Here is a 14,984-nt window from a genome sequence, read left to right as displayed (position 1 = left end):
CAGAACAATCGCCTCTTCTTCTCTTCCTCACCGGAATTCAACCAACCCGCTCTTCCTGCCTGTATTGCTGTGCCAGCAATCCTGCCTCCCCCATATCGTGATCTTGGCCTCCCATCTGGAGATCGGCTCTCGCAAGGCTGAACACAACCTCACTCTCTGATGCAACCTATGGTGCCGATTCACGGGGCTTAGTGAAGATGGGGAAGGTTACGAGGAAGCCGCAGGAGAAGCACAAGGCGTCGTTGGTGAGTTTGTTCCTGCTGCTCCATATGTTGGGTGGACAAGGCTGATGTGACTGCGACAGTCCCCTGCGGTAACAGATCTGGTCAAGCAGGTTTCAACAGTGCCCTTGGTCGACCTTCCAGGTGTCTTGGCTGCCTGGTCGCCGAGATGGCCTTATCCCCGTGGCGATCTCAACAACTGGATCGAACCTCTCGACCGGTTTGACAGCATCCTCCAGTCCTTCAACTCGAGATATGGCTTGGACAAAGGCCCTCAGACAATACCCTTTAACTCATCACTGTTACTCGAGGGGAGCCCTGGGGTCGATGAGCAGGGTTTGAAAGAGAGAGGATTTGGTCCAGAGGGTGATAGAGAACTGGTCGAATCGGTTCTGGCCTTTTCGAAACTTCTGGTTGAAAAATGTGCAAACCGCGCAGTCTACAATAGCACAGACCGCTTGAATGACTTGTTACATACCACATCGCTCTCCCTACTGCACAGCACTCTGCAAATCACCTTCTTCCTAGCGCAGCGGTACGGAGGCATTCGCCCCTCTTCTCATGGGCCAAAATTTTATGATTTTGATTATGAGCGTATCGAGAGACTGGCTTCGCCTTTCGGGCCACTTCCAGCGAATGCTAAACGTGGACCACCATCTCCAGTCAAGACCAAGTCCAAAGAGAAAGTTCAGCACAACGGCGGCAAACCGAGGCGTGGCTCCACTGCATTCAATCCAAACGACTTTCGTGCCCTCTGCAAGGAATCCCCACAGCATGGCGACCGCGGGAAATCTTCATCAGCCGGACTTGATCGAGATTGGTCTGCATGGGCTCACCACGTCAGAGTCTGGTGGGAAACCTCAGGCTCCGAACCCGAGGCTGCCTCTGTTGAAGCCTCGCAATCGTTAGAAACCTCACCCACCCCGACACGCAGCCGACCATTGTCGACGGGCCCCGGCACAGCGAGTACCAACGGCTCTTCCAATGACATTGGCAGTAGTAGAATTGTCCATGCACAAGGTGAAAAAGAGAAGAGCGTGAAGATACTCGAATTCTCTCCCTCGGATCTGTCAGCCACCACTATCGAGACGATCTTGCACAACCACCTGGCTGACGATATGCCGCCCAAGGTTCGATACGAGCTGCTGCACCAGCTTCGTGTTGCCTATGCTTTGATCACCTCGTCGAGTAGTCGCAAGGGGCTGTTAGCAGTGCGGCTCTTGTCCATCGCTAGTCTGGCCAATGTCTTTAGCGAACCGGACCTCACTCAGAAACTGTTCTCGGAGGAGAAACCTCAGGAATTCATCCAGCAAGTTGTGGGTCTTCTTCACGACACAAAAAAGTCCCACCCTAGTGTGCCCATCTATCTTCAAACTCTGGCCATGGAGACGATGTCGTTCCTGGCACACTCAAAATCTTTCGCTTCCGAGATTCATGCTGCATTGGGTGCAGGATCAAGTCAGGGGCTCCTTTCTCAACTGATACAAAAGGGCCTGAGTGATATTGCTCAAGAGCATGACCATACCGATGACGTGTTTGGGGACGATTGGAGAGACGCGATCTTTTCGTTGCCGAGGACGCTCATTGAGGTTACCGGTCACCACGGACGCTCTAGCGAGGCGGTGATAGCTTCGAGCTTTATCACCTCATACCTTACCGGCTTCAGTATTACAACCGCCAAAGCCATGAGGGTCCACCTGCGGATGCTTGACTTTATCAAGACGTTCTTCCATCACTTCAAAGATGGTCTCGCAACTTTGTTAAGTAACAATGCTTTTGAGGCTATCTGCAATCTCTTGAGCACTCTTGTGACAAGTGCTTGGGATCTTCTCCAGGCAGGTCAAGGGATACCGGCTCAGCATAAGACGCGGGCTACGGACTACGAAATCCCTTATATGCATCAGCAAATAATCCGATCCATCATTGACATGATCAACGACATCAGCGGTCATCAGGGTCAGCAGGCTGATCGAGTGCTGCGAAGCCTGGTCGACTCTCAGGCTTTGCTCCGTGCCTTTCGGCTCATTGTCGACCATCTGACCGCTTTCGGTGCGCACACATGGAGCGAAGTCATCAAGGCCATCTGGGGATTTCTCCACAACGAGCCCACAAGCTATGCAGTGATATCCGAAGCAGGTATTATTCAGAGCATTCTAAACACAGTCAATCCGTCACCGAACCCGTCAGAAACTCCAGCGAATCAGAAGCGGTCAAATTCAATATCGTCGATCCCTGAAAATCGACCACAAGGTATTCCACCCGTGGTTGATGCAATTGTCAACGTCTCTCAGGTGTTCGGCGCTATTTGTCTTACGAGTGCTGGTTTCGACCTGTTCAAATCCTCCGGTGCTCTGGAGAAGTTCTTCGAGATCTTCGAGTCACCTGCCCATGTGAAGGTCCTCAACGATGCAAGCATGCTGGCTATGCTTGGTTCGACATTCGATGAGCTCATCAGACATCATCCAAACTTGCGGACTTCCGTTTTGAGTGCGGTGATGATAATGCTTGGTCGCGTGCGTCATATTGGCAGGTCGCTCTCCGTCAACTTTGGTGCAGGAGCAAAGCTGTGGCTTGGTACGGAGGATGAACTTGTTCCCTGCGGTGGACGCGAGGCCCTGTCGTTGGAGATTCTACCACCAGTTTCAAGCAATGCTGATGAACCCATTCCTGCCAGAAAGATTGACCTGCCGAATGGTGACAAATTGATTCTGGAGGATGAGATGCTTCCCCCGAGCACTGTTACCGGAAGACCGAGCGATCAAGATGGCAATGGGCTGAAAGCTAGTGATTACGTTAGACCTGCGATTGCGTTCTTGATGGCTTTCTTCGAGCACCAGGCTCATTGCACTAGCTTTTTGGACCATGGTGGCTGCGACCTTGTCTTGGACTTCATCACATTGCCCAGCCTGCCGGTTGCAACTCAACCCTTTGACCGACACGGTGGAATGTTCCAAGAGCTGGCCGCAGCAGTTCACATGATGGCCGAGACCAAACCGCACATTGTCCTTCCTGCACTTGTCGACCGCGCGCGTTTTGCTTGTTCAGAGCTAAAGCACTTCAGCCAATGTCAGCCAACCGACTGGTCTTGTTATTTTGGCCCTCTCGTGAAAGCCGCGCCAGGTACCACCGGGACAGGCAAGGGCGCTGCTCCGCAGCTGTCAGACGTGGAGTTAAATGGAACTCGCCTAGTCAGAAGCATGATGGCGGTCTTTTGTCTGGCCCAGGTGCTAAGCGAGATCTTCAACATTCCGATTTATAACCAGAGACACATGCATAACTTCCTGTTCGGGTCAGTGAACCTAGAGGATGTTTTAGCCGACATTGCTCAAATGATGGGAGCGATATCAGCTGCCTGTTGTCGCGAGGATGTTGCGCTCCAGCGCTCAATCCCCGAATCCTGGATCTCGGCAACACGCCCAGAACACTTCTCGACTGGTGACGATGAGGTTGATAAACTTTTGAGTGTTCGCGACATCACGTCTCGCCATACAGGGCCTTCGACACCTGAAACTGGCGAGAATAAAACAATCTCTGGGTCAGACTCCGCTACACTGAGTCAGGATCGACAAACACCATTCTTCAAGAACGTCCAGACTCTACGCTTTCTCTTGATCGAAACTCCTGCCGCCATCACCGATTTCCTGTGTCGACTTGGCCGCAACATCGCTGGCCGGCGTCGCCCAGACACCTTCTCCAAACAGAAGACGTCCTTAGTGGCAAATGCTCTCGCCTCCGCCTATTTAACACAACTTCGACCATACTTCCTCAACCCGAAACCTCCGCAAAACGGTGGCGCCGAGGATACCGAACCCCGCTTTACTTATCTTGTGATCGCTCTAGATAACGTCCGGGGAAGCTTCTACGACGACAGCAGTTCGTCGTCAGGACCCATCGCGACACATCCAGCCCGTCAAGGTTTTGTCGTCGAGGCGTTTCGCAAGGCTGGCGGTATCAAAACTCTGACGGAGATCGGCACAGAGTTTTTCGACAAATTGAAGTCATGCAAAGTGGAGCATGCCATTTTCTCTGCCAATACGGGTCTCAAAATCTGTCTCGATATCCTGGAGGTATTCACCGACTCAAAATGCATCATGGAATCAGCACAGTCGAACAACATGAAGACTATAGACCCTTCGAGACAATACTACTTTGTTCCTGCTCAAGTGTTACTCAACTTACGGATGGAAGCACTTCCGCTCGCGCGATTGATATGGGCGAGTGAATACGCGGACCAAGCATCCAAAGACGTTGTGCAGAAGCTGATCTCGATCTTGAAGCATGTATTCACTGGTGACCATGAGATGGAAGCAGTGCAGTCTGATGGTGACCACCCTACTCTTGCACCCTTTGCGCCAAAGCGACCGGAGTTTGACCCTTCAAAGGTCAACACTTTGAAAGACAAAGGCTACAGTGAGGATCTCGTACGCGAGGCTCTTTACCGCTCCAATTCGCAAGCGCCAAATATCTACACGCCAGCTGAAGAGTACTGCCGAGCACTTTCAGCCAATCCTCGCCGGAGGCGACTGCCAGTCCCTGAGAGAGATAGCGACACTACGACTGCTCCTAGCCATATTTCTGGCGTTGTGAATCCGCCGGCAAACTCAAATTCATCTTCTGGTTGGGTCTCGCTGGACACGTTTCACACTATATTTCCGAATGCGCATGAAGCGCCAGACGACAACGAGATGGAAGACGTCACTACCTCTAGTCAAAACACTTCCGCATCGAGACCGGCGGATAATGCCACGACGAGCGTCTCTTCCGCAATGGACATCAGTAACCTTCTCAACAGTGACACTGAGCCTGAACGCGTGGTACCACAACCTTCCGAGGCAGATCTGCCACGGAATTACTCCGTCCAGTCGATCAACGAACAGAGGGCACTCATCAGAGAGGACCTGGCTGAGCGGTGCAATAATATTCTCGACAATCACCCGAACTTGACCTTCGAGCTGTCTGACTTGATCATTAGTGCAACAAAGAAATTGGGTGAAGATCAAGCCAATGAGTTTTGGAGAACTACCTTGGATCTTCTGACTAGTTCACTACTATCGATGCAAGACGAAGATGATATTAACGAATCCCGCGGAAAGAAAATCGCTGCCGCAGCGCACCTGGTAGCTCTCCTTATCCAGGATGGAGAAGTGTTCAAAGAGACACTCAATATATTCCAGGACTCGTTTGAAGGCATCCTTTCGTTTTTACAACTTCCGGCAGCAGATGGACGGGCTGATGAAGGCTCCTTTCCATGGGTTGCGCCTATCTTGTTGATTATTGAGAAGATGCTGTCCAAGGACTGTGAGCCGGCAGTAGTCAAGTGGGATAATCCGGCGGACCTTGATTCTGTCACAAAGGCTGTGCTGACACCGGTTGCTGTGTTCGACATGGATGATAAACTGAAGCTCTTCGAAGCACTCGTGAACCTGCTCCCTCGCGTTGGCAAAGACAAAGGCATGGCTTTGGCCATCACTAGAGTTCTAGTTCCTCTTACACGAACTCGAGAAGTTGCCAGCAGGTTGGCTGAGAAACGGAACCTTCAGAGACTCTTCCTCATGGTCAAGCAACTTACCAATGGGGTGGGACATCGCCTACAAAGTTGCTTCATGCTCATTCTGCGACACATTGTCGAGGACGACGCAACCCTGAAACAAATCATGCGCAGTGAGATAAAGCTTCTATTCCACTCTCGCAGCACGGCAAGGCAACCAGACACAAACAGTTACATTCGTGAGCTATACCATCTTGTCCTGCGATCGCCATCTGTCTTCGTCGAGACGACAAATGAGCTTGTCAAATTGTCTTCGTGGCAGCCGCATGCTACAGGTGTGGCCGCTCTGGTATTGAAGGATACTCTAGTGTTGAAGAAGACCAGTGAGTCCAAGGCAACCGACCAAGACGAAGGTGCCCAAAGTCAACCAAACGAAGACAGCACAGTGGATGCCACGCAGCCAGCAGCCAGCGTTGAAAACGCGCCAGATTCCAACGAAGAGGGTAGCAAAGGCAAGGTGCCCGAATTGAAGCCTCCGACTGTCGAGCATCCGGATGGAGTCATTCACTTCATTCTATCCGAGTTGTTGAATTACAAGGACGTTGAGGATAAAGATCCCCCTGCCCAGGTCTCGGGCACTCCAACTGTGAATGGAACGTCAAATCCTAACCAACACACCGCTACAGCAAGTTCGTCCGAAGGCCCTGCCATTGACGGTTCGCAGCCGAAATCTGAAAAGGCAAAGTTCAAGCCTGAGGAGCACCCAATCTTTTCCTACCGCTGCTTCTTGATGTACAATCTGACCGAACTTCTGCACTCTTATAACCGCGCAAAGATTGAGTTCATCAATTTCTCTCGCAAGGCTGACCCAATGGCGGTCACGCCATCGAAGCCACGTTCTGGGATTCTCAACTACTTCCTCACCGGACTGATTCCATCCTGTTATGTGGACAAGGAAGATTCTCTCCAATTCAAGAAGAAATTGCTCACAAGTGATTGGGCTATTCGAGTGATTGTTGCCCTGTGTTCTAAGACAGGGGAAGCGGGTATGACTGTTACTGCGCAACGATACTCCACACAGCCACAAATCGAGGACGTTGACGACGAACCAGACCTGACATTCGTGCGCCGCTTTGTCCTCGAGCACGCCATCAAGGCGTACAAGGATGCCATTTCTTCGAACGAACCACTTCAGATGAAGTACAGTCGATTGCTGTGTCTAGCTGACATGTTCAATCGTCTCTTGACAAAGCCTGCCGTCCCAGAAGGCTCTGCTGGCTCCCAGAATACTTCCTACAAAGTCCTTTCCAGGATGATGTTTGAGAAGAATCTTATCTCAGTCTTGACCAGCTCGCTCACAGAAATCGATCTTGCATACCCTGGCTCCAAGAGAGTGATCAAGTTCATCCTGCGCCCATTACAGGAGCTCACCACATTAGCAACTCAACTAAGCGTCACGTCGCCGGACCTTTTGAACTCCGTGGTGGGGAACATGCCTGAAGACGTCATTTCGTCTGCCTCGTCGGTATCGGATGTTGATGAAGAGCGGGAAGAAACACCTGATCTTTTCCGAAATTCTGCGCTCGGTTTGCTGGATCCCAATCGGGATCCTGGCTCGGACTCTGCGACGGATGAAGAAGATGAAGACGAGGAGATGTATGACGATGCGTATGAGGACGAAATGGAGTACGATGACGGCATGGTCGCCGGTCCGAACGACGACGAAGCAGTCAGCGATGAAGAAGAAGGTGAAATGGGGCCAGACGGTGAAATAGAGGGCCTTCCAGGTGATGTACCAATGGACATCGAATTTGTTGTGAACGATCCTCACATGGATGTCGACTCAGATGAAGATGAAGATGATGAGGACGACGACGAGTCCGACGAAGACGACGAGGACGACGAGGACGATGACGACGACGGCGAAGACTTTGAAATTGGTGAAGACGACGATGCCGGTGAAATCAACGCTGACGACGAAAACAACAGTCTCAATGAAGGACCCGGGGACGAGGAAGGCGAATGGGAAGACGAAGACGAAGACGACGACGATGACGGCGATGAGGCAGAAAATGCTGGGGAACGACATCGCATCGCTGGGTTTGATCACGATGGGTTTTCCTTCCCTGGAGGTATGATGCCCGTTGCTGTAGTACAGGGTCACGACAATGGCCCGCCCGCGTCGGCAGGTGTCCTCAGCAACTTGCTTCGGGTTTTAGGTGACCACGACCTTGATGGCTCGATGGGCGATCTGTCAGAAGATGGGTCTTCGCCAGTCATGACGGCCGCACGTCGTAGTCGTCCTCAAATCGATCCCGGCGTCGTTCCACCTCCAGGAATCACTTTTCCAGAGGAAGAGGACGATGATGATGAGGACGAGGACGACGAGGACGAAGATGATGAAGATGGCGACGATATGGACGAGAATGACGGATTGGAGTACGGTGACTTCGATCACTTACTTGGTGGTGCCCGCGAGATCATCGAGCACACCCATTTGACATGGGACCATCCGCCTCTTATGCGGCGGCATCGTCCACTTGCTGGCTCGGTCTGGAATTCCCTTACTAGGCGGATTGAAGGCCGTGAGGATCTGAATCCACCAGGCCGCTCGGGCCGCATATCGGGACACGTGAGGTCTGGCGATGATGGCACAAACCCGCTGTTACGAAGGCCTCAACCAGAGTCTCGACAGAGAACAGAGCACCTTGGTGCTGGCATTTTCTTTCCGTCTGCGATGCAGATACCAGGGATCCCTCCCTTCCATCAACCTATTCAAGCAACTCTCCACGCGGTTGATCCACGCGGAATAGGCGGACATGGAGCTGTACTTGACGCCATTTTCTCGGCTCTTCAGCGTGGCGAGATAGGCGAAGGACAGGTTCGGCTTCGCATTCCCGCTCCTCTTACAGATTTCCGCGATCCCTGGCGATCATCTGGGTGGGATCCCCGCCATCACCGTCATGTTTCCCGCGAAGACTCCCAGCGCGGTAACAACTTTGTGCCCTCACCGACTATGGCACGTTGGCAAGAGGAAGTACGACTTCTCTATGGCACTACCTATATAGAGAAGATCCAGAGGGTTCAATTGTGGCTCATGTCGGTCATGGTTCCCTTTGCTCAGCAAGAGGAAAAAGAACTCAAACGGAAGCGAGAACAGGAGCAGAAGGCAGAACGGGAAGAAATGGAAAGATTGAAGGTGGAAGCAGAACGTCGCAAGAAAGAGGCTGAGGAACGTGAAGAAGAGCGTTTACGGGTTGAGGCCGAAATCGCTGCAGCTGTCGAAGCTGATGCCCAAGAAGAGGATGTTGAGCATGAAGACGGTGACACTGTTCCCATGGAGGTCGTACAAGATACAGAAGTATCAAATGCGCAAGAAGCCCCTGACAACGCGGCTTCGACGTCGACAACGACTGAAGCGCAGCCGCGTGTTTTCACTACCATTCGAGGCCGGCAAATCGACATCACAGGGCTTGCGATTGATATTGAGTATTTGGAAGCCCTACCAGAAGAACTCCGCGAAGAGGTCATCATGCAGCAGTATGCTACTCGCCGTGAAGAAGCTCGTCAAGAAGGGGCTAGTACGTCTGGCATTGATCCAGACTTCCTCAACGCTCTCCCAGAAGAGATCCGAGAAGAGATACGGCAACAGGAAGCCCACGCACAACGCCGACGGGAGCGTGAAGAAGCTCGCAGACAAGCTGCAGCCAACGGAGGACACGCGCAGGCGGAAGACATGGACAACGATAACTTCTTGGCCACCCTTGACCCTGCATTCCGTCGTGTGATATTAGCAGAACAGCCCCCCGAGGTCTTGCGTCAGCTTGATCCTCGTCACGCTGCAGAAGGTCGGGCACATGCCAGACGTCTGTATCAATATGTCCGAACTGATGGAGACGGGCGTGACGACCGACACGGCGAAGACGCAGGTCAACGCGACGGCAAGCGGCAGATTATTCAGATGGTTGAGAAGTCTGGAGTGGCAACTTTGTTGCGCCTCATGTTCTTACCACAACAAGGCTCGCTTCGCACAAATCTATGGCATGTCCTACGCAATATCTGCGGCAACCGACAAACTCGATCCGAAGTCGTCAATCTCTTACTCCTCATTCTCAAAGAAGGTTCAACGGATGTGTCGGCTGTTGAGCGCAGTCTAGCCAATTTATCCTTGAGAGCAAAAGCAACTGTTGGCCAGAAGACGCCTCAGCCACTCAAACGCACGCTCTCACTGCAGCCTGCAGGTGGCATTAGCAATGAGGTTACCCCTCTTGTGGTCGTGCAGCAGTGTCTTTCTGCCCTGAGACAGCTTTGCCAGAGCAATTACCACACCCGGACTATTTTTATCCGGGAAAGTGATGCCAGTCTGGCTTCCAAGAAGGGTAAAGGAAAAGCCAAGGAGGTCAAGGCAGCCAGATATCCGATCAACGATCTAATCAGCCTCCTCGACCGCAAACTGATCGTGGAAAGTTCGTCGTGCCTTCAATCACTTGCTGAGCTTTTATCGGCCGTGACTCAGCCTTTGCCGAATCTTTTGAAGAAGGACAAGGAGAAGGTCGCCGACGAGGAGAAGCCGACTGAGCCTGAGGGCAGGACCACAGAGGAAGCAATTTCCGCCAGTGCATCTGCTGAAGCAGCTCAACCAGCTCGAATAGATGCCGATGTTGAGATCCAAGATGCTCCGGCTCCTGTTGCTACCAACGAAGCGACTGAAGCTTCTGCAAGTGTGGCTGAACAACCCGAGACTGCTGAGACTGGCACGAATGACAATGCAGAAACTAGCAATGACGACTTGACGACCGAAGGCGCCAAATCAAAGAAGGCTTTCGAACCGCCCGAGGTTTCAGAACACAATTTACAACTCGTTGTGAGCATCTTTGTTGCTCCGGAATGCAATAGCGACACATTCCACTCTACCTTGGAGACGCTGTCGAGCCTGTCATGCATTCCCGGTACCTCGGCCGTCTTTAGCAAGGAGTTGATTCATCACATCAGAGAACTTTCGGAATCCATCTGCAAAGACCTAGAGGAGCTGATTCCACAGCTCAAAGAAGCGCAGTCGATCACTGACCTCCATGTGCTCTCGTCGACCAAATTCTCCCATGGTGGTTCCGACCAAGTCAAGCTATTGCGAGTTCTCCAGGCATTGGACTATCTATCCGCGCCCAAGGCGGAGAATGAAGAACCCGAGGGAAATGCGGTGGCAAAGAGCATCCTTACTTCTTCGTACGAAAGCCTTGCACTGCGACCGCTGTGGAGCAAACTGAGTGAATGTTTAACAACGGTCCGCGAAAAGGACAACATTACTACTTTTGCTACAATACTGCTTCCACTCATCGAGTCGTTGATGGTGGTCTGTAAGAATACCTCTCTCAAAGACTCGGTTCTGGCTCGCCAGATCCGAGAACAGGTACCTGGAAGCCCTGCGCCGGAGGCTATGGATGACCTCCAAGAACTGTTTTTCAACTTCACAACCGAGCATCGGAAGATTCTCAACGATATCATCCGCCAATCTCCCAAGTTGATGCAAGGAAACGGAAGCTTCAGCCTCTTGGTTAAGAACCCCAAAGTCCTCGACTTTGACAACAAGCGAGCCTACTTTACCAAGCAGATTCACTCTAGATTGCACCAGCAACGTCATATTCAACCCCCTCTACAGCTCAACGTCCGCCGCAGCCAAGTGTTCCTCGATTCTTACAAGGCCTTGTACTACAAATCCGCCGAGGAGATGAAATATGGTAAACTCAACATTCGTTTCAACGGCGAAGAAGGCGTTGATGCAGGTGGTGTCACTCGAGAATGGTTTCAAGTTCTTGCTCGAGGCATGTTCAATCCAGATTGGGCCTTGTGGCAACCTGTGGCAGCCGATCGTACCACATTCCACCCTAACCCGCTCAGTTGGATCAATGGCGAACACCTTCTGTACTTCAAATTCATCGGACGCATCATTGGAAAGGCCTTGCACGAGGGCCGTGTTCTTGATTGTCACTTCAGCCGGGCTGTTTATAAGCGTCTTCTTGGGAAGGAACCTAATTTGAAAGATCTCGAGTCCATGGATCTTGACTACTACAAGAGTTTGGTGTGGATTCTGGAGAACGACATCACCGACGTCATCACCGAAGACTTCTCTGTGGTCGAAGAGCAATTTGGCGAGGAAAAGATCGTGGACCTTGTTCCGAACGGCCGCAATATCCCCGTGACGGAGGAGAACAAGAGAGAATACGTCAATGCCCAAGTTCGCTATCGCCTCACCACATCAGTCAAGGAGCAGCTTGAGAATTTCGTCAAAGGTTTCCATGATATCATCCCAGCAGAGCTCATCGCCATCTTCGACGAACAGGAACTCGAATTGCTCATCTCTGGACTGCCGGAGATCGACGTGGACGATTGGAGAGCCCATACCGAATACCACAACTACAATGCCAACAGTCCTCAAGTTACATGGTTCTGGCGCATTGTCCGCGGTATGAGCAACGAAGAACGGGCGAAATTGTTACAATTCGTCACTGGCACCAGCAAAGTTCCTCTCAACGGCTTCAAGGACCTTGAAGGCATGCAAGGGAATACGTTGTTCAGTATTCACAAGTAAGTTTGTCAAATACCGTGTCAGGCTTTTGCACAGATGCTAACGATACTACCACTATAGGGATCCAAGTCAATCTCGCTTACCGACGAGTCACACTTGTTTCAACCAGCTGGACTTGCCTGCTTACGATGACTATGATACTCTCAAGAACAACTTGATGACGGCAATTAATCTCGGCGCTGATTATTTCGGTTTCGCATGATCGGTCGGACATGCTCGGTGTGAGATGCACAAGGCAAAGACATGCCTGTAACGCATTGTAATGGAGACAGGTTGGGGCAGTGATACGCAAGGAATTTCTGCGGCTTCTTTCTTTTCTTAGAGTGAGCTATGATGTCTACAGGGCACCATCATAAAGACATCGTGTCGTTCTGGCTGCTGTGGAGGTGCGGACAAAATGGACGGAGAACTGTGGCGACCACAACGGCTGGATTAACAAGGAGTTTGAACAGCAACTCAGTAGTGATCTGGGCTTGGTCTGAGATGTGCAGATCTCAGATGCCCGGTCCAGATCATCTCTAGAGAACCAATGCATAGATAGGTATTAGTTTGGCTGATAAAAAGCATCATTCAATAGCTGCTCCTTGGATGTGCCGAATCGATCCATTCGTACATTTGCCCCGGATGGAGTCAGATCTCGGTTTCTTTTTTAGCTACATTAGTGCCTGTTGTTTCGATTGCGAACTGCGAAAGGCTTAAAGTTCACCCTTTATTGTTTCTTTTGATCCACACGAGAGTCTGTAATGGAGAGTCCAGAATGGCTTCCGCACTTGATTGGATCTGGAACTCCCACGAGGCTGAATATCCGAGGCTGTCCTATTCACCAATCATCTTGTGCCCCTCAGATATATTTTGCCAAGATATGACCTTTCCACTTTTGGCAAGCCCACACTTCGAACTTCCACATTTTCGAGTTGCAGATTGATTGACACTTTCCCGTGCCCTACGCTTTCTCCTTCACATCACTCTCTACCTTGTACTTCTTTCAATTCAAGCACCTCTTCCTCGAACGACAAAATGGTAAGCTGAACCATCGTCTCTGCCCTCCGCCGCTATACCACAACCTGCACATCAAGTTCCACCCTCGTGGATCGGGTGCTGCTCGATGTGTAAAAATTTCCGCCAGAATTTGCGCGGGGACATTGTGAGCGTGTGAAGCAGCCCAGCGTCCTGACCTCTTAACTGACGGTGCGGACAATGGACACACGCGTCTCGCCTGTCCCTTTGCTACATTCTCGGTGATGACTCCGGCTGGAGAAGGAGAATCTCAGACGCAGTTAGCCACTGGTCTGAGGTTCCCTTCTCCTTAGAGTTGAAAGAAAACTTTTGTGTCAGTCGGAGGACATTTGCTGACGGTTTTCTTTGCTCAATGATAGCCACCAAAGGGGAAGAAACCCGCGCCTGCACCTTTCCCTCAAGGGAAAGCTGGTGCTAGCAAGAAGGCTGCCAAGGTACGTTGCAGATCTCCAGTGTTGTCTTCGGATCTTGTGTCTTTCACGACATTGGATGTGCTCTTCGGGAAGAGCGGAGTGAGCTGACTTGCTGACCTGCGCCTCTGTAGAACCCTCTCCTCGAGAGACGTCCACGAAACTTTGGCATCGGTCAAGATGTGCAGCCCAAGCGCAACCTGTCGCGCATGGTCAAGTACGAATTTTCCAAGCGCTCCGGCTACAATTGTAGAGGTGCCTGACATGTTTGTAGATGGCCAGAGTACATCCGCCTCCAACGCCAGAAGAAGATCTTGAACATGCGCCTCAAGGTGCCACCTGCGATCGCCCAGTTCCAGCACACCCTCGATCGAAATACCGCAGCACAGACCTTCAAGCTACTCAACAAGTACCGCCCTGAAACCAAGGCACAGAAGAAAGAGAGACTGCACCAGGAGGCGACCGCTGTCCAGGAGGGCAAGAAGAAGGAGGACGTGAGCAAGGTGAGCAGCGTTTACAACACCCTCCAAGACCAACAGCATACTCATATCACAGCAGAAACCCTACACAGTCAAATACGGCCTCAACCACGTTGTCGGTCTTATTGAAGCCAAGAAGGCATCCCTCGTCCTGATCCCCAACGACGTGGACCCTATCGAACTTGTCGTCTTCCTCCCTGCCCTCTGCCGGAAGATGGGCATCCCATACGCCATCATCAAGGGCAAGGCTCGCCTTGGCACCGTCGTACACAAGAAGACTGCCGCCGTGCTAGCTCTGACCGAGGTCAAGGGCGAGGACAAGTCGGAGTTGTCCAAGTTGGTCAACGCCATCAACGAGGGCTACACCAACAAGTACGAGGAGAACAGAAGACACTGGGGTGGTGGAATCATGGGTGTCAAGGCTGTTGCACGGATGGACAAGAAGAGGAAGGCTGTTGAGAGCGCCATCAAGATCTAAGCCGCTCCAGACATCTCCTTTTCCCCGACTCTTTCCTCCCGGTGACTCACCTCTGGGAGAACTGAGGGGAAGCTTCTCAAGAAATGAAGGCCTGTTGACGGTTCAAGTGATTGTCATGATCATGTCAATCAGTACGATGGTGGGCCAAGCTTGACACTGGCCACTCGAGGTGACGAATTACATGTTGGGAGGAGATGGATGCCATTGGCAATGCACGGATCATATTTTACGGTCTGGTCTGTCACTGCTCAAAACGATGATGAAAAGGAGCCAGGGGTTTTCAAGCGCAGCGCTCATGGATTCTCCTG

The 14,984-nt window shown here is 51.7% G+C and overlaps 1 protein-coding gene across 1 annotated transcript; it reads left to right on the top strand.

Annotated features, from left to right (window-relative positions):
* Positions 1–197: 197 nt before the first annotated feature.
* On the top strand, positions 198–14,676 carry AYO20_10388 (hypothetical protein; the record flags this gene model as incomplete). The annotated part of the gene is made up of 8 exons (XM_022648646.1): positions 198–245; positions 305–7,841; positions 7,929–12,291; positions 12,353–12,483; positions 13,712–13,743; positions 13,854–13,936; positions 13,994–14,222; positions 14,275–14,676. 8 exons carry the CDS (start codon positions 198–200, stop codon positions 14,674–14,676), a joined length of 12,825 nt encoding a protein of 4,274 aa, XP_022495363.1.
* Positions 14,677–14,984: the final 308 nt, after the last annotated feature.

The sequence above is a fragment of the Fonsecaea nubica genome (genome assembly GCF_001646965.1).
Source record: "Fonsecaea nubica strain CBS 269.64 chromosome Unknown Scaff110, whole genome shotgun sequence".
In the NCBI taxonomy this organism is placed as follows: domain Eukaryota; kingdom Fungi; phylum Ascomycota; class Eurotiomycetes; order Chaetothyriales; family Herpotrichiellaceae; genus Fonsecaea; species Fonsecaea nubica.
The sequence above is the reverse complement of the archived record's forward strand: the minus strand, read 5'-3'. Positions and strand labels throughout refer to the sequence as shown.